This window comes from Saccopteryx leptura, mitochondrion, assembly GCF_036850995.1.
Source record: "Saccopteryx leptura mitochondrion, complete genome".
In the NCBI taxonomy this organism is placed as follows: domain Eukaryota; kingdom Metazoa; phylum Chordata; class Mammalia; order Chiroptera; family Emballonuridae; genus Saccopteryx; species Saccopteryx leptura.
Genome location: NC_036421.1, coordinates 1 through 16,577, shown reverse-complemented (window position 1 = coordinate 16,577; position 16,577 = coordinate 1). Strand labels below are relative to the sequence as shown.

The window sequence follows — 16,577 nt, the reverse complement described above, 5'->3', positions numbered from 1 at the left end:
ACTGAGTGGGTGAAAAAAAAAAATAAAAAGGCGGAGCTAGGGAGATGGCTGTTTAAGGAAAATAAATTCCTTAAAGTACCGCGATGCTATCGAGTAATGGGTGGGGTTAATATAGTAAACCGATTAAGTCCATAATAAGCCAGTATAGTTTGATCTTGTTTTTGGGGTTTGGCAAGATAATATGATTATATTTGGTAGGACTTAACGGGGGGTAGGGGGGTTTGTCTAAGCAAACCAACGCGCGCGCGTACACCTGTGCGTGCGTACACCTGTGCGTGCGTACACCTGTGCGTGCGTACACCTGTGCGTGCGTACACCTGTGCGTGCGTACACCTGTGCGTGCGTACACCTGTGCGTGCGTACACCTGTGCGTGCGTACACCTGTGCGTGCGTACACCTGTGCGTGCGTACACCTGTGCGTGCGTACACCTGCACTAGTTCCAAGTGTTATGTCCTGAAACCATTGACCTAATAGCCCTTTAGGGTAAATATCCCTGGGTAACGTAAACTTATTACACCACTTGAATTTATGTCCTGAACCATGAATATTCTTTATCTCAGTGGTATTCATTGCCCGAGGAAATTTGATTGTAAAGTCCAGCTTGACTTTATTTGACTGCATCCAGGCCTCCACGGCCAAGGCTGAATCCAAGCATCCCCCAAAAAATAAAAACCTACCCCAGGCATGACAGTGCAAGGTATGCCGGGATCACGGACTTACTAGCGACTAATCCATCGTGATGTCTTATTTAAGAGCAAGTTGTGGGCGATTTTACGTTCCATGGCCCTGAGGTAAGAACCAGATGCCGTTTACGACCCAATTTTAGAAACCCCCACGATTGATGGGCCCGGAGCAAGAAGAGTGCTACCATGTGGTGTCCGTCGGGTTGTTGGTTTCACGGAGGTTGGTAGATTAAGAGATCCCCTTTGGATGAGGATAGTCCTGTTGACAAGGATTTATTAAAATTTAATGGTTTATGTACGATGACCAATTAATATGTCCTGTACCATTAATTAATATGTACTTGCTTAATGTTAATGGGGCATATAATTTAATGCACGACGTACATAGAGTGTAATATTTTATATAATGCGGAGGGAGTACTTTGAAAATTTTTATTTCCTTACATAAGACCAAGGGGTAGTTTAATTAGAATATCAGCTTTGGGTGTTGATGGTGGGGCTTGCGCTCTCTCCTTGAGGTCTTTGGGGGAGTTTAAGTCCCCTTTGCTGGTTTACAAGACCAGAGTAATTAAGTATACTACAGAGACTCTTCATTTTAAGAATCGGTTTTCTATAATGCTAGCGAGGGGTATAAGAATTAAGATAATTGAGAAATATAGAATTGAGGCCAGTTGGCCGATGATAACATAGGGGTGTTCTACGGGTTGGCCTCCGATTCATGTGAGTGTAATGAGGTCTGCGACTAGAAGTCAGAATATGCATTGGCTGAGGGGACGGAATGTTATGCTTCGTTGTTTTGAAGTGTGGAGTAAAGGAACTAGGGCGAGGATTAGAATCGATAGTACTAGTGCTAGGACGCCTCCCAATTTATTGGGGATAGATCGTAGGATAGCGTAGGCGAATAGGAAATATCATTCTGGTTTAATGTGGGGAGGGGTGTTTAATGGATTAGCAGGGGTGTAGTTATCTGGGTCTCCTAATATGTCTGGGGCAAATAGTACCAGTGCCAGTAGTGCAGTTAGTATTAGTAGAAACCCTAGGATGTCTTTGATTGTATAATAGGGGTGAAAGGGGATTATATCTGCATTTGAGGGAATGCCTGTTGGGTTATTTGATCCTGTTTCATGAAGGAATAGAAGATGCACTATGACTAGGGCTGCGATAATAAATGGTAGGAGGAAATGGAAGGCAAAGAATCGGGTTAAAGTGGCTTTATCTACAGAGAAACCCCCTCAAATTCATTCAACTAAGTCCGTTCCGATGTAGGGGATAGCGGAGAGAAGGTTTGTGATGACTGTGGCTCCTCAGAAAGATATTTGGCCTCATGGTAGGACGTACCCTATAAAAGCGGTGGCTATAACTGCAAATAACAGGAGGATTCCTACATTTCAAGTCTCTGTGAAAGTATAGGATCCATAATAGAGACCTCGACCTACGTGGAGATATAGGCAGATAAAGAATATAGAGGCGCCGTTGGCGTGGAGATATCGGAGGAGTCAACCGTAATTTACATCTCGGCAGATGTGTGTTACAGAATTGAATGCTGTGGCGGTATCAGAGGTATAGTGTATTGCAAGGAATAGGCCTGTTAAGATTTGCACTGCTAAACAAATGCCTAGGATGGAGCCAAAATTTCATCAAGAGGAAATACTTGATGGCGCGGGTAAATCAACGAACGAGTCGTTAATGATTTTAAATAGTGGGTGGGACTTGCGGATGTTGGTCATTATTCTTATAGTTGAAGTACAACGGTGATTTTTCATGTCATAGGTCATGGATAGAGACCATGTAGGAATTATGATGACATATATTGCGTTTATTTTGAGCATTATTTTTGTGGTTGGTTTTGTAGGGTTTTCTTCTAAGCCTTCGCCAATTTATGGGGGGTTGGGGTTGATTGTGAGTGGAGGAGTAGGTTGTGGTATTGTGATTAGTTTTGATGGGCCATTTTTAGGCCTTATGGTGTTTTTAATTTATTTAGGGGGGATGTTGGTAGTTTTTGGTTATACTACGGCTATGGCTACTGAGCAGTATCCGGAGGTATGGGTATCTAATAAAACAGTTTTAGGTTCTCTTATTACGGGCCTACTTATAGAGGCGGGATTAATTGTTAGTGTAGTTATGAATGAGGGTGTTGAGTTGGAGATAATTTTAAAGTTTAATGATATGGGGGATTGGGTAATTTATGATACGGGCGATTCTGGGTTTTTTAGTAAAGAGATTATAGGAGTTGCGGGGTTGTATAGTTATGGAACTTGGTTAGTAGTGGTGACAGGGTGATCTTTGCTTATTGGAGTTGTAGTAATTATGGAGATTACTCGTGGAAATTAAATATAAGTATTGTAAGGATTAAGGTGATGAAGAAGGAGAGGAAATATAATTTGACAAGGCCTTTTTGGTTGGATACTGTGGTGGAGGATTTTATATGTATATTTGAGATTGATTTTGGCAAGAGCATTTCCAGTCAAATTTGATCTAGTAGGAGGGAGGCAGATTTTTGACTTGCTGTAAGGCTTATTCGTGGTTGGAGGCGGTGTATGATAATGGGAAAATATCCTAGGAGGTTGGAGAATTTAAATATGCTTGAGGGCTTATTAAACTTTAGGTTGTAGGTAATTTGATTTAATTCCAGAGCTATTATAAACCCTGTTAGGGTTACCACCAGGGCTGTGAGTTTTAGGTAAAGTGGTATTGTTATTTGTGGGGTGGTGGTTGGAGGGATAGTGTTTGATAGTAAAAATCCTGCGAAAATACTTCCAATTAACAGGCGTTTGATAGAATTAATTAGTAAGGGGTTGTTTTCGTTGATTAGGATCAGAGTAGGAAATCGTGGTTGTCCTATAAGTGCAAAGAAAATGATTCGTGTACTGTAAACAGCTGTGAGGGAAGTGGCTAGAAGGGTCAAGAGTAGGGCTCAGGCGTTGGTGTATGAGATGTTAGCTGCTTCAATAATAAGGTCTTTAGAATAAAAGCCTGTTAGGAAGGGGGTACCAGTTAAGGCAAGGCTTCCAATGGTTAAGGCGCTAGTGGTGAAAGGCAGAGTTTTAAATAGGCCTCCTATCTTTCGAATGTCTTGTTCGTCATTTAGACTGTGGATAATGGATCCAGAGCATATAAATAGTATTGCTTTAAAGAATGCGTGAGTGCAAATGTGAAGAAATGCAAGGTGGGGTTGGTTAATGCCAATAGTTACTATTATTAAGCCTAGTTGACTAGAGGTGGAAAAGGCAACGATTTTTTTAATATCATTTTGGGTTAGAGCGCAGATTGCTGTAAACAGTGTTGTAATGGCTCCTAGACATAGAACTATAGTTTGTACTAGCTTGTTATTTTCTATTAAGGGGTAGAATCGAATTAATAGGAATACTCCTGCAACGACCATAGTGCTTGAGTGTAATAGGGCGGAGACAGGTGTGGGGCCTTCTATGGCGGAAGGAAGTCATGGGTGGAGTCCAAATTGGGCAGATTTTCCAGTGGCAGCTAGGAGTAGGGCTATGAGTGGGAAGTTTGTATTTTCTGGGTTTAGTACAAAGATCTGTTGAAGTTCTCATGTATTGGAGTTTATTATGAATCATGCCATAGAGGCAATAAAGCCAATGTCTCCAATTCGGTTGTACAGGATTGCTTGCAGAGCAGCGGTGTTGGCGTCTGCGCGCCCATATCATCATCCAATGAGTAAGAAGGATATAATTCCTACTCCCTCTCAACCAATAAAAAGTTGGAATAGGTTGTTGGCTGTAACTAGAATTATTATTGTAATTAGAAATATTAGTAGGTATTTAAAGAAGCGGTTAATATTAGGGTCTGAGTGTATATATCATATTGAGAATTCTATAATAGATCAGGTTACGAATAATCCTACTGGTATAAATAGTATTGAGAAGTAGTCGAATTTAAAGCTGAGTGTTAATTTAATTGTTTGAATTGTAATTCAATGTCAGTTCGAGATTACTATTTCTTGATGAGAATACACAAATAATAGGGTTGGAATTAGGCTAGCTGCGAAGGAGTATGAAACCATGGTTTTGATATAGTTTGGATAATTTGGGCTTTTGTCTAGGTTAAAGGTTGTTGCTGTGATTGGCATGGTCAGTAGAAGTAGTGCTAATACGATAGATATATTAAATAGGTTTATTACTTTTATTTGGAGTTGCACCAATTTTTTGGTTCCTAAGACCAACGGATAACTGTTATCCTTTAAAAGTTTGAAAAAGCCGCGGGTTTAAACGCGGTAGCATGAGTTAGCAGTTCTTGCTCACTTCTTCGGTAAATAAGGGGGTTTAGACCCTATTACTAGATTCACAATCTAGGGTTTTTATTAAACTATATTTACAGTATAATGTACCTAGAATAATTTTTGGGTTGAGTGATAGAAGGAGTAGGGGCACTAGGTGTATTGCTATTAGTGTATTCTCTCGCGTGTAGTTGGGCTTGATATTGTTAATATGGTGGGTATGCTTACCTCGTTGAGTTATAATTAATATATACAAGGAATAAAGAGCGGTGATAATAATGTTTAGTCCTATGAGGATAATGGATAGGTTTGATCAAGAGAATGTTGCTATAACCACGAACAGTTCGCCAATTAAATTAATAGTGGGAGGGAGGGCTAGATTGGTGAGGCTTGCTAGCAGTCACCAAGAGGCTATAAGAGGTAGAATGGTTTGTAGGCCGCGGGCTAGGATTATGGTTCGACTGTGAATTCGTTCATAATTGGAGTTGGCCAGGCAAAATAGTATAGAGGAAGTTAATCCGTGGGCAATTATTAAAGCAGTCGCTCCTATGTAGCTTCATGGGGATTGAATAAGAATTGCCACAATAACCAGGGCTATGTGACTTACTGATGAGTAAGCGATTAGAGACTTTAAGTCTGTCTGGCGTAAGCAGATCGAGCTTGTTATAATTATACCCCAGAGTGAGAGTATTATAAACGGGTATGCTATGTTGCTTGTAAGCGGGTTGAGGAGAGTTGTAATTCGGAGTATCCCATAACCTCCTAATTTTAATAGTACGGCGGCAAGAACTATGGATCCGGCAATGGGGGCTTCTACGTGTGCTTTTGGAAGTCATAGATGGAGTCCATAAAGGGGTATTTTTACTATGAATGCTAGTATGCAGGCTAATCATAAAAGGGAGTTGGTTCAGGAGTTCTGTAGGGGGTTAGTTCAGTATTGTAACAGTAGAAAGTTTAATGACCCTGTAGTGTTTTGGATACATGTGAGTGCCACTAATAATGGAAGGGATCCTACTAGGGTGTAAAATAGAAAATAGAGTCCGGCATTGAGGCGTTCTGCTTGTCCACCTCAACGGGTGATGATAATGAGGGTAGGCACTAAGGTGGCCTCAAATAGAATGTAGAATAAAATTAGTTCTGTGGCAGTGAAAGTTATGATTAAGAATGTTTGTAATAGAATAAGTATCGTAACATATAATTTCTTGCGTGTTGGGGATTCCTTTGTTAAGTGGAATTGGCTGGCAATAATTATTAAGGGTAGGAGTCATGTTGTCAAGAGAAGAAGGGGTATTGATAGGGAGTCGGAGAAGAATATTAGGGATAAGTTTAGGGTATTGTCACTGAATTGATTAATTAGGGGCAAGCATAGTAGACTAATTAACAGGCTGTAAACTGTTGTGTTAATTCATATTATGTTATTTTTGGATAATCATGTGAGGGGGATGAGTATAACTGTTGGTATAATAATTTTTAGCATTGTAATAAATTTAGGTTTTGTACGTGGTCAACGCCATAAGTGTTAGATACTATAACTAGCAGGGATAGACCTAGAGCTGCTTCGCAGGCAGCAAACACTAGAAGAATAATAGGTAATATGCTAGCGAGGGTTAGATGAGAGTTTAGAATAGTTATGGCAATTATTACAAATAGTGATAGTATTATGCCCTCTAAACATAGTAGTGAGGATATTATGTGGGAGCGGTATATTAGTAGGCCGACCAGGGAAATTGTAAAGGCTAATATTGTGTTCATATAGGTCAAGGACATTTAATAGTTATGGATAAGACCATAGTTTAGTGAGTCGAAATCACTTGTTTTGTTTTAAACTAACTATTATTATTCGGCTCATTCTAATCCTTCTTGAGATCACTCGTAGGCCAGACTAATAGCTAATAGGGAAATAAGAAATAGGGATATAATGAGTATGGTGGGGAGGTTGTTAGTTTGAGTGGCTCATGGGAGGGGTAGAAGGAGGGCAATTTCTAGATCAAATAATAGGAAAGTGATGGCTACTAGGAAGAATTTTATAGAGAAGGGTAGTCGTGCGGATCCTATAGGGTCAAATCCACACTCATATGGGCTAGATTTTTCTGCATAAGTATTAGTTTGGGGGAGTCAGAATGCGATAATTACTAAGAGAGTAGCTAGAAGGGTGTTAATGAAAATAGAGATTAGTACGTTTATTACTCTTTTTCGGAGTTGTTACCGAATCTAACTGATTGGAAGTCAGTTGTACTAGTTAATACTAAAAGAGTATGAACCTCATCAGTAAATAGAAACATACAGGAATAGTCAAACTACATCAACGAAATGTCAATATCAGGCTGCGGCTTCAAATCCGAAATGATGAGTTGATGTGAAGTGGAATTTTAGTTGTCGTAATAAGCATACGATTAGGAATGTAGAGCCAATAATTACGTGCAGTCCGTGGAATCCGGTGGCTATAAAGAATGTAGAACCATAAACACCATCGGAGATGGTGAAAGAAGTTTCGTAGTATTCAGTGGCTTGAAGTAGTGTGAAATACAGGCCTAGGCAGATTGTGATAAATAGGCTTTGGATTATATGTTTGCGATTGCCTTCTATTAGACTATGGTGGGCTCAGGTGATTGACACGCCAGAGGCCAGTAGAACAGATGTATTTAGTAGGGGGACGTCTAAGGGGTTTAGAGGGGTGATGCCTGCGGGAGGTCAATATCCACCCAATTCTGGGGTGGGGGCTAGGCTTGAGTGATAAAAGGCTCAAAAGAAACCTGCGAAGAAAAATACTTCTGAGACAATAAACAGGATTATTCCATAGCGAAGTCCTTTTTGAACAACGGGCGTATGGTGGCCTTGGAACGTTCCTTCTCGGACGACATCACGTCATCATTGATATATTGTTAAGAGGTTTGTTGTCAGGCCTAGTAATAGAAGGGGCGTTGAGTTAAAGTGGAATCATATAATTAACCCTGAGGTTAATAGTAGTGCAGATAAGGCTCCTGTAAGAGGCCAAGGGCTGGGGTTTACTATGTGATATGCGTGGGTTTGGTGGGTCATTAGGCATTATCATGTAAGTATAGGCTGACTAGGAGTGTAAAGACGTAAGCTTGGATGAGGGCTACGGCAAATTCTAGGATAGTCAATAAAATAAGAATAATGAATGTGACTAGTGCAGTTGCAGTGCTAATGCTTATAAGTGCTAGGGTTGCTCCTCCAATGAGGTGAATTAAGAGGTGCCCTGCGGTGATATTTGCTGTTAATCGAACTGCTAGAGCTATCGGTTGAATAAACAGGCTAATTGTTTCGATAATAACTAGTATAGGAATAAGGGGAATAGGAGTGCCTTGTGGAAGAAAATGTGCAAGGGAGGCTTTAGTTTTGTATCGAAAGCCAAGGATTACTGTGCCTGCTCATAGTGGAATAGCCATTCCTAGGTTTATTGACAGTTGAGTAGTGGGTGTAAAAGAATGGGGTAGGAGACCGAGTAAATTTGTAGACCCAATAAATATAATTAGTGATATTAGTATAAGGGTTCAGGTTTGTCCTTTTTGACTGTGGATTGCCATCATTTGTTTTGATGTTAGGTGGAGGAGTCATCGTTGAATTACAATTAGTCGATTCGCAACCAGGCGGCTTGAGGAAGGAAATAGAATAGTGGGAAATATAATAATTAGAATAACAATAGGTAGTCCTATTATTGTAGGGGTAATGAAAGAGGCGAATAAATTTTCGTTCATTTTGTTTCTCAAGGGGCTGAATGTTTTAGTGATTTAGTTAAAGAAGGCTCAGGGTTTGTATAATATGTGTGTTTGGAGATTTTTAACTGCATGAAGATAAATAGTGTGATAATTATTGATAAAATTGTGATAAATCATGTAGAAGTATCTAACTGAGGCATGTCATCAAGGAAAGGGTGGGGCTTTCGATCTTCAACTTAAAAGGTTAACGCTGCAGTAGCTTCTTGATGAATTTACAGTATGGATGATGATCATTTTTCAAAATGTTTTAGTGGGACTATTTCAAGTACAATGGGTATAAAACTGTGGTTAGATCCGCAGATTTCGGAACATTGTCCGTAATATAGACCAGGTCGTGTAGATAGTAGGGTTGTTTGATTTAGGCGTCCTGGAATAGCGTCTGTTTTTAAGCCTAAGGAGGGGACGGCTCAAGAGTGTAATACATCTTCTGATGAAATTAACATACGGACGGTAAGTTCTATGGGTAGAACCACTCGGTTATCTACTTCTAGTAAACGGATTTGGCCTGGTGCGAGGTCGGATGTGGGGATTATATAGGAATCAAAGTTTAAATCTTCATAGTCTGTGTATTCATAGCTTCAATATCATTGATGGCCCATAGTTTTAACGGTAATGGAGGGGTTATTAATCTCATCTATTATATAAAGAATTCGGAGGGATGGGAGAGCAATTATAATAAGAATAATGGCTGGCAGGATTGTTCAGATAGTCTCTACCTCTTGGGCATCTATAGTACTCGTGTGGGTTAGTTTAGTGGTTAACATGATTGAGATGATATAGAGGACTAGTGAGCTAATAAGGAATACAATTATTAAAGTATGATCGTGGAAATGTAATAATTCTTCTATAATAGGAGAAGTTGCGTCTTGAAAGCCTGTTTGGAATGGGTATGCCATAGAGGTATATGGGGGTTTCACCCATAATTTAACCTTGACAAAGTTATGTAAATTTTACTAATACCTCTACCATGGAGAAAGACATAGTGGTTATGGTGTTGGCTTGAAACCAATTTAAGGGGGTTCGAATCCTTCCTTTCTTAATTATTTAGTGTTAATGTAAGTGGGTTCTTCAAATGTGTGATAAGGAGGTGGGCAGCCGTGAAGTCACTCAAGGTTTGTGGTTGTTAGTTCTACTAGTGAGACTTCTCGTTTGGAGGCAAATGCTTCTCATACGATGAAAACTATGAGCATTACGGCTGTTAGCGAAATGAAAGAGCCTATCGAAGATACGGTGTTTCATGTAGTGTACGCATCAGGGTAGTCGGAATATCGTCGTGGTATTCCGGATAAACCTAAGAAGTGCTGAGGGAAGAAGGTTATATTAACGCCTACAAATATTACTAAGAAATGGGCTTTAGTTCAGGCGGGGTGCAAGGTGTAACCAGAGAAGAGGGGGAATCAGTGGACAAATCCACCTATGATGGCAAACACCGCTCCTATGGATAGGACGTAGTGAAAATGGGCTACTACATAATAAGTATCATGGAGCACAATATCTAGGGATGAGTTGGCTAATACAATGCCAGTTAGACCGCCTACGGTGAAAAGGAAAATAAAACCAAGGGCTCATAATATGGCTGGAGATCATTTAATGTTACCTCCATGGAGAGTTGCTAATCAGCTAAAGACTTTTACACCAGTGGGAATAGCAATAATTATAGTAGCGGATGTAAAGTAGGCGCGTGTGTCAACATCCATTCCTACAGTAAACATGTGGTGGGCTCATACAATGAAACCTAGGAATCCAATAGATATTATGGCTCAAACTATACCTATATAACCAAAAGGTTCTTTTTTTCCTGAGTAGTATGTGACAATATGGGAGATAATTCCAAACCCTGGCAAGATAAGAATATATACTTCGGGGTGGCCAAAAAATCAGAATAGGTGTTGATATAAGATAGGATCTCCTCCCCCAGCAGGGTCGAAGAAGGTTGTGTTTAGGTTTCGGTCTGTTAAAAGTATAGTAATTCCGGCTGCTAGTACAGGGAGTGATAAAAGGAGTAGGACTGCAGTGATTAGGACGGATCAGACGAAAAGGGGTGTTTGATATTGAGATAGGGCGGGAGGTTTCATATTAATAATAGTGGTAATAAAGTTAATTGCCCCTAGAATAGAAGAGACCCCGGCCAAGTGTAATGAGAAAATTGCAAGATCAACCGAAGCACCGGCGTGGGCTAAGTTTCCTGCTAGTGGTGGGTAGACGGTTCATCCAGTGCCAGCACCAGCTTCAACTATAGAAGATGCTAATAGGAGCAGGAAGGAGGGGGGTAGTAGTCAGAAGCTTATATTATTTATACGAGGAAAGGCCATGTCTGGGGCGCCAATTATTAATGGCACTAGTCAGTTTCCGAAGCCGCCAATTATAATGGGTATAACTATAAAGAAAATTATTACGAATGCATGAGCGGTGACTACCACATTATAGATCTGGTCATCGCCTAATAAGGCTCCTGGTTGGCCAAGTTCTGCACGAATTAATAGGCTTAGGGCTGTGCCTACTATTCCGGCTCAGGCACCAAATAGAAGATAAAGAGTACCAATATCTTTATGGTTTGTTGAATAAAGTCAACGGGTTACGAACATAGGTAAGATGGCTGAGTAAGCATTAGACTGTAAATCTAAAGACAGAGGTGTGAGTCCTCTTTTTACCAAGCCCTGTGGTGTAATACATATTGAATTGCAAATTCAAAGACGCAGCTTCAATCCTGCCGGGGCTTCTCCCGCCTTTTTTCCCCTACGCGGCGGGAGAAGTAGATTGAAGCCAGTTGTTTAGGGTTTTTAGCTGTTAACTAAAGTTTCGTGGGTTAGAAGCCCATCAATCTAGTAAGGGCTTAGCTTAATTAAAGTAGTTGATTTGCATTCAGCTGATGTAAGGTAGAGTCTTGCAGTCCTTATAAGAGTACAGAAGTTAAATACGTGTTTATTTACTTAGAGCTTTGAAGGCTCTTGGTCTAGTTAACCTAAACTTCTAGTTAAGCAAGGTAATTGCCGGGGCAAGTGGGAGGGTAATCGTTGATAAAATAATAAGTATTGGGAGATATTTTATTTGTTTTTTATTGTTAAATTGCCATTTGATTTTCATGTTATTTATGGTTGGGAATATGGTTAGGGAGGTGGCATATGTTAAGCGTATATAAAAGAAAAGATTAAGTAGTGCGGTAATGGCTATTAATGTGGCTAGGGTAATATTGTTGTTTTTGGTTAGTTCTTGGATAATTATTCATTTGGGTAGGAAGCCAACTAGAGGAGGGAGGCCTCCTAGTGAGAGTATAATAGTTAAGGTGCTGGAGGTGATTAGGGGTATTTTATTTCATATGTGGGAGAGGGATAAGGTCGTTGTTGCTGAGGTTGCTATAAAGAGTATAAATGTTGTGGTTGTTATTAGAATATATAGGAGGAGGTTGAGTAGTGTTATAGTTGGATTAAATGCTAGGATCGAGGCTATTCATCCTATATGGGCAATTGAGGAGTATGCTAGGATTTTACGGAGTTGAGTTTGGTTTAATCCCCCTCATCCTCCGATTGCAATTGATATTATGGATATAAGTAGAATTAGGTCTAAGTTGATAACGGGGCTGATTACGTAGAGGACTGATAGTGGGGCTAGTTTTTGTCATGTTAACAAGATTAGGCCGGATGAGAGTGAGATGCCTTGTGTAACCTCTGGAACTCAGAAGTGGAGAGGGGCGAGGCCTATTTTTATGGCTATGGCCAGGGTTATGATAATTGATGCTGTTGGGTTTATAAGTTTTGTGAATGTTCATTGGCCTGAATATAATAAATTGATGATAATGGCTAGCATGAGGAGTATAGAGGCGGTGGCTTGTGTTAGAAAATATTTAGTCGCCGCTTCTATTGACCGGGGATTGTACTGTTTTATTAACAGGGGGATAACCGCTAGTATGTTTATTTCGAATCCTATTCAGATTATTAGTCAGTGGGAGCTCATTATTACGATTGTTGTGCCTAGGATAACTGTTAATATAATTATAATTAGGATAAGGGGATTTATTAGTACGGGAAGGGTATAAACCAACATTTTCGGGGTATGGGCCCGATAGCTTATTTAGCTGACCTTACTTAGAATTTGGTGTAGTGTGGTAGCACGAAGATTTTTGAAGTCTTAGGGGTAGGTTCAAGTCCTATAGTTCTAGAAATAAGGGGGCTTGCACCCCTATTATTTACTCTATCAAAGTAACTCTTTTATCAGACACATTTCTTATGTTTGGGGTGGAATGCCCGCTGTGAGGATTGGCATGGCAACATGTCACATACATAGGGCTAATGTAAGAGGTAGAAAATTTTTTCATAGTAGGTGTATTAGTTGGTCATATCGGAACCGAGGGTATGATGCGCGTACCCATAGGAATGTAATGGTGAGGAGTAATGTTTTGAGGGCGAAGTTGATTGTGTATAATTCTGGTATTAGGGGGTTATGGTAGGCTCCTAGGAAAAGAGTAGTTGTGAGGGCATTTATTATAATAATATTGGCGTATTCAGCTAGGAAAAATAGTGCAAAGGGGCCTGCTGCGTATTCAACGTTGAAGCCGGATACAAGCTCTGACTCTCCTTCAGTTAGATCAAAGGGTGCTCGGTTTGTTTCGGCTAGGGTTGAGATAAATCATATTATGGCTAGAGGTCATGCGGGGATAATTAATCATAGGTGTTCTTGAGTTGTAATTAGGGTAGACAGCGTGAAGGAACCACTTATTAATAATACGGATAAGAGAATGATGGCTAGGGTTACTTCGTAGGAAATGGTTTGTGCTACGGCTCGTAGGGCTCCAATTAGGGCATATTTTGAGTTTGAGGCTCAGCCTGACCATAGGATGGCATATACAGCTAGACTAGATATAGCCAGTATAAATAGGATACCTAAATTTATATTAATAAGGGGATATGGTATGGGAAGAGGGATTCATATGGTTAAAGCTAATGTTAGAGCTAAGATGGGGGCGATGATAAATATTGAGATTGATGATGTTAGGGGTCGGAGGGGTTCCTTGGTGAATAGTTTTACTGCATCTGCAATTGGTTGGAGCAGACCATAGGGTCCAACAACGTTTGGGCCTTTTCGTAGTTGTATATATCCTAATACTTTACGCTCTAGTAAAGTTAAAAATGCTACAGCTAATAGAATGGGTACAATTATTGATAGTAGATTAATTAAGAACATTATATTAGGGAGAGGAGTTGAACCTCTGATTATAAAGGTTTAAGTTTTATGCATTTACCGGACTCTGCCACCCTAATGAACCCTGGTCTTGGGTTATTGACTATATGCGTTGCCAGATTAATATTACAGTATCTGTTAGCTTGAGGGCGCGTAAATGAAGTGGGCCCTGCCTCTCTTGTCCTTTCGTACTGGGGGAGGCCTAGAATAGATAGAAACCGACCTGGATTACTCCGGTCTGAACTCAGATCACGTAGGACTATTAATCGTTGAACAAACGAACCCTTAGTAGCGGCTGCACCACTAGGATGTCCTGATCCAACATCGAGGTCGTAAACCCTATTGTCGATATGGACTCTTGAATAGGATTGCGCTGTTATCCCTAGGGTAACTTGGTCCGTTGATCAATTTTTTTGGATCAATAAATGATGATGTTATTTTGACTTGTAGGTCTAAATATTAATCACTCGGAAGTTATGTTTTATTCCGAGGTCACCCCAACCCAAATTGCTAACCTAGGCAGAGTTATGTTAAATCGTGTCGATTGGTATTTATTTTCTTTAGGTTAGTTAATTAAAGCTCCATAGGGTCTTCTCGTCTTATTATATTATCCCTGCCTCTTCACGGGGAGGTCAATTTCACTGATTAGAAGTAAGAGACAGTTGAACCCTCGTGTGGCCATTCATACGAGTCCCTATTTAGGGAACAAGTGATTATGCTACCTTTGCACGGTCAGGATACCGCGGCCGTTAAACTTATGTCACTGGGCAGGCAGTGCCTCTAATACTGGTAAGGCTAGAGGTGATGTTTTTGGTAAACAGGCGGGGTTCATGTTTGCCGAGTTCCTTTTACTTCTTTTAATCTTTCCCTTGGGTGCACGCCTGTGTTGGGTTAACAGATTTTTATATAAGGGTTTTATTTTTAGCATGAGCTTAATGGTTTGTTAACTATCAGTGAAGCATTCGTTCTGATATACACTTGTGCTGGGAGAAAATATTCTTGTTACTCATATTAACAGTATTGCTTCTATTTAATAATAGAATAGTCCAGTTTCGTATTAGGAGTTGTTAGATATGTTTGTTATTAAGATGAGGGAGTTGTTGAGCTTGAACGCTTTCTTAATGGATGGCTGCTTTTAGGCCAACTATGGTACACTAAATAATTACTCTCTAATAAAGGTTGTATCCTAGGCCCAATGGGCTGTACCCCCTTGGGCTATAATATAAATCTACATTAAATTTATTGGATATTTTTAGTAGATTTATACTTGAACTAAAATTCGTTAACTGGACAACCAGCTATCACCAGGCTCGGTTGGTTTGTCGCCTCTATCTAAAGATCTTCTCACTATTTTGCCACATAGATGAGTTTGCCCCATTGGGCTGTCTTTAGATAGCTCGTCTGGTTTCGGGGTATTTAACTTCAGTTCTCTTTGCTAAATTTTTTCTAGTTAAATCATTATGCAAAAGGTAAAAGGGGTAAGCTTTGCTTTTTTCTACTTTTGAGTTGTGGTTCCCTTGCGGTACTTTTTCTATAGCGTCGAATATAATTTCTATCTCCTATACTTTTATTTGTGTAAATGTTTTGTTTTAACTGTGGGTGTTAGTTGAATTTTGCGGGTTCGAGCTAGAACTAGTTCAAAGCAACTCAATGGTTGTAGTATCTCCCGGGTGTAGGCCGGGTGCTTTATAATTAAGCTATGCTTTGAATTATCCAAGTGCACTTTCCAGTACACTTACCTTGTTACGACTTATCTCCTCTTGCAAATGGAATCTTTCAAATAGGGTTGTTTTAGATTGGAGTTGCTTGAGGAGGGTGACGGGCGGTGTGTGCGTGCTTCATGGCCTATATTCAATTAAGCGCTCTATTCTTAATTTACTGCTAAATCCACCTTCAGCTATATATTTCATTATAGCATCCGTTTATGTTTATTGTGACCTTTTATAGGGAATGTAGCCCATTTCTTCCCAACCCATAGGTTACACCTTGACCTAACGTTTTTATGTGTAATATTTGTGCTTACTTAGAATCCTTTTTAGGGTTTGCTGAAGATGGCGGTATATAGACTGATTTGGCAAGGGTTGGTGAGGTTTATCGGGGTGTATCGATTACAGAACAGGCTCCTCTAGATGGATATAAAGCACCGCCAAGTCCTTTGAGTTTTAAGCTGTGGCTAGTAGTACTCTGGCGAGCAGTTTTGTTAGTTTAACTTCTTAGGTTTGGGGCCAAGCATAGTGGGGTATCTAATCCCAGTTTGGATCTTAGCTGCCGTGTGGTCAGGCTATTAAAGTCACTTTCGTAGTTTATTTTACAGGGACTAGGGCTTTTTACGGCTTAGTCAGGGTTTAACTTTATTTTGAGTTGTTGCCTTAAACACGCCTTACGCCGGTAGCTATTAATTTGGGTTAATCGTATGACCGCGGTGGCTGGCACGAAATTTACCAACCCTATATTAGTATGGCTTAGTCGAACTTTCGTTCATAGCTTAATTTTTATCACTGCTGTATCCCGTGGGGGCGTGGCTGAGCAAAGTGTTATGGGCTGCATTGGGGCGTGCCTGATACCTGCTCCTTTATTTCATAGTGTTGACTTAGAGGGCATCCTCACTGGAGAGCTGATACTTGCATGTGTAAGTCTACTAATAATTAATAGGAAGGCCAGGACCAAACCTGTGTGTTTATGGGGCTATAGAGCCCATCTAGGCATTTTCAGTGCCTTGCTTTTTTTTTTAAGCTACATTAACT

General features: G+C 40.1%; 13 protein-coding genes and 24 non-coding genes across 37 annotated transcripts, besides 1 other annotated feature; 9 read left to right on the top strand and 28 right to left on the bottom strand. All coding sequences in view use genetic code 2, as the record gives it.

Moving 5' to 3' along the window:
* Nucleotides 1-1,135: a D loop (control region).
* Nucleotides 1,136-1,201, top strand: CXG14_mgt22. Its single transcript has one exon. It is a non-coding gene; the product is annotated as a tRNA-Pro (tRNA).
* Nucleotides 1,202-1,271, bottom strand: CXG14_mgt21. Its single transcript has one exon. It is a non-coding gene; the product is annotated as a tRNA-Thr (tRNA).
* On the bottom strand, nt 1,272-2,411 carry CXG14_mgp01 (cytochrome b). The gene has a single exon. The coding sequence runs from the start codon at nt 2,409-2,411 to the stop codon at nt 1,272-1,274; it is 1,140 nt and encodes a 379-aa protein (YP_009445615.1).
* Nucleotide 2,412: 1 nt separating this feature from the next.
* CXG14_mgt20 lies at nt 2,413-2,481 on the top strand. The gene has a single exon. It is a non-coding gene; the product is annotated as a tRNA-Glu (tRNA).
* Nucleotides 2,482-3,015, top strand: CXG14_mgp02 (NADH dehydrogenase subunit 6). Its single transcript has one exon. It carries the CDS (start codon nt 2,482-2,484, stop codon nt 3,013-3,015), a length of 534 nt encoding a protein of 177 aa, YP_009445614.1.
* CXG14_mgp03 (NADH dehydrogenase subunit 5) lies at nt 2,999-4,819 on the bottom strand. The gene has a single exon. It carries the CDS (start codon nt 4,817-4,819, stop codon nt 2,999-3,001), a length of 1,821 nt encoding a protein of 606 aa, YP_009445613.1.
* CXG14_mgt19 lies at nt 4,820-4,889 on the bottom strand. Its single transcript has one exon. It is a non-coding gene; the product is annotated as a tRNA-Leu (tRNA).
* A 1-nt stretch (nt 4,890) lies between these two features.
* CXG14_mgt18 lies at nt 4,891-4,949 on the bottom strand. The gene has a single exon. It is a non-coding gene; the product is annotated as a tRNA-Ser (tRNA).
* Nucleotides 4,950-5,017, bottom strand: CXG14_mgt17. The gene has a single exon. It is a non-coding gene; the product is annotated as a tRNA-His (tRNA).
* CXG14_mgp04 (NADH dehydrogenase subunit 4) lies at nt 5,018-6,395 on the bottom strand. Its single transcript has one exon. A coding segment is annotated over exon 1 (1,378 nt).
* On the bottom strand, nt 6,389-6,685 carry CXG14_mgp05 (NADH dehydrogenase subunit 4L). Its single transcript has one exon. It carries the CDS (start codon nt 6,683-6,685, stop codon nt 6,389-6,391), a length of 297 nt encoding a protein of 98 aa, YP_009445611.1.
* Nucleotides 6,686-6,754, bottom strand: CXG14_mgt16. Its single transcript has one exon. It is a non-coding gene; the product is annotated as a tRNA-Arg (tRNA).
* Nucleotides 6,755-7,102, bottom strand: CXG14_mgp06 (NADH dehydrogenase subunit 3). Its single transcript has one exon. It carries the CDS (start codon nt 7,100-7,102, stop codon nt 6,755-6,757), a length of 348 nt encoding a protein of 115 aa, YP_009445610.1.
* On the bottom strand, nt 7,103-7,173 carry CXG14_mgt15. The gene has a single exon. It is a non-coding gene; the product is annotated as a tRNA-Gly (tRNA).
* Nucleotides 7,174-7,957, bottom strand: CXG14_mgp07 (cytochrome c oxidase subunit III). Its single transcript has one exon. A coding segment is annotated over exon 1 (784 nt).
* Nucleotides 7,957-8,637, bottom strand: CXG14_mgp08 (ATP synthase F0 subunit 6). The gene has a single exon. The coding sequence runs from the start codon at nt 8,635-8,637 to the stop codon at nt 7,957-7,959; it is 681 nt and encodes a 226-aa protein (YP_009445608.1).
* CXG14_mgp09 (ATP synthase F0 subunit 8) lies at nt 8,595-8,798 on the bottom strand. Its single transcript has one exon. It carries the CDS (start codon nt 8,796-8,798, stop codon nt 8,595-8,597), a length of 204 nt encoding a protein of 67 aa, YP_009445607.1.
* A 1-nt stretch (nt 8,799) lies between these two features.
* Nucleotides 8,800-8,867, bottom strand: CXG14_mgt14. The gene has a single exon. It is a non-coding gene; the product is annotated as a tRNA-Lys (tRNA).
* A 3-nt stretch (nt 8,868-8,870) lies between these two features.
* CXG14_mgp10 (cytochrome c oxidase subunit II) lies at nt 8,871-9,554 on the bottom strand. The gene has a single exon. The coding sequence runs from the start codon at nt 9,552-9,554 to the stop codon at nt 8,871-8,873; it is 684 nt and encodes a 227-aa protein (YP_009445606.1).
* CXG14_mgt13 lies at nt 9,555-9,621 on the bottom strand. The gene has a single exon. It is a non-coding gene; the product is annotated as a tRNA-Asp (tRNA).
* Nucleotides 9,622-9,628: 7 nt separating this feature from the next.
* Nucleotides 9,629-9,697, top strand: CXG14_mgt12. Its single transcript has one exon. It is a non-coding gene; the product is annotated as a tRNA-Ser (tRNA).
* A 1-nt stretch (nt 9,698) lies between these two features.
* CXG14_mgp11 (cytochrome c oxidase subunit I) lies at nt 9,699-11,243 on the bottom strand. The gene has a single exon. The coding sequence runs from the start codon at nt 11,241-11,243 to the stop codon at nt 9,699-9,701; it is 1,545 nt and encodes a 514-aa protein (YP_009445605.1).
* A 1-nt stretch (nt 11,244) lies between these two features.
* Nucleotides 11,245-11,311, top strand: CXG14_mgt11. Its single transcript has one exon. It is a non-coding gene; the product is annotated as a tRNA-Tyr (tRNA).
* On the top strand, nt 11,312-11,377 carry CXG14_mgt10. The gene has a single exon. It is a non-coding gene; the product is annotated as a tRNA-Cys (tRNA).
* Nucleotides 11,378-11,411: 34 nt separating this feature from the next.
* CXG14_mgt09 lies at nt 11,412-11,484 on the top strand. The gene has a single exon. It is a non-coding gene; the product is annotated as a tRNA-Asn (tRNA).
* Nucleotide 11,485: 1 nt separating this feature from the next.
* CXG14_mgt08 lies at nt 11,486-11,554 on the top strand. Its single transcript has one exon. It is a non-coding gene; the product is annotated as a tRNA-Ala (tRNA).
* An 8-nt stretch (nt 11,555-11,562) lies between these two features.
* On the bottom strand, nt 11,563-11,630 carry CXG14_mgt07. Its single transcript has one exon. It is a non-coding gene; the product is annotated as a tRNA-Trp (tRNA).
* CXG14_mgp12 (NADH dehydrogenase subunit 2) lies at nt 11,631-12,672 on the bottom strand. Its single transcript has one exon. A coding segment is annotated over exon 1 (1,042 nt).
* CXG14_mgt06 lies at nt 12,673-12,741 on the bottom strand. The gene has a single exon. It is a non-coding gene; the product is annotated as a tRNA-Met (tRNA).
* On the top strand, nt 12,742-12,814 carry CXG14_mgt05. The gene has a single exon. It is a non-coding gene; the product is annotated as a tRNA-Gln (tRNA).
* Nucleotides 12,812-12,880, bottom strand: CXG14_mgt04. The gene has a single exon. It is a non-coding gene; the product is annotated as a tRNA-Ile (tRNA).
* CXG14_mgp13 (NADH dehydrogenase subunit 1) lies at nt 12,881-13,836 on the bottom strand. The gene has a single exon. A coding segment is annotated over exon 1 (956 nt).
* A 2-nt stretch (nt 13,837-13,838) lies between these two features.
* Nucleotides 13,839-13,913, bottom strand: CXG14_mgt03. Its single transcript has one exon. It is a non-coding gene; the product is annotated as a tRNA-Leu (tRNA).
* Nucleotides 13,914-15,472, bottom strand: CXG14_mgr01. The gene has a single exon. It is a non-coding gene; the product is annotated as a 16S ribosomal RNA (ribosomal RNA).
* Nucleotides 15,471-15,540, bottom strand: CXG14_mgt02. The gene has a single exon. It is a non-coding gene; the product is annotated as a tRNA-Val (tRNA).
* On the bottom strand, nt 15,541-16,507 carry CXG14_mgr02. Its single transcript has one exon. It is a non-coding gene; the product is annotated as a 12S ribosomal RNA (ribosomal RNA).
* Nucleotides 16,508-16,576, bottom strand: CXG14_mgt01. Its single transcript has one exon. It is a non-coding gene; the product is annotated as a tRNA-Phe (tRNA).
* Nucleotide 16,577: the final 1 nt, after the last annotated feature.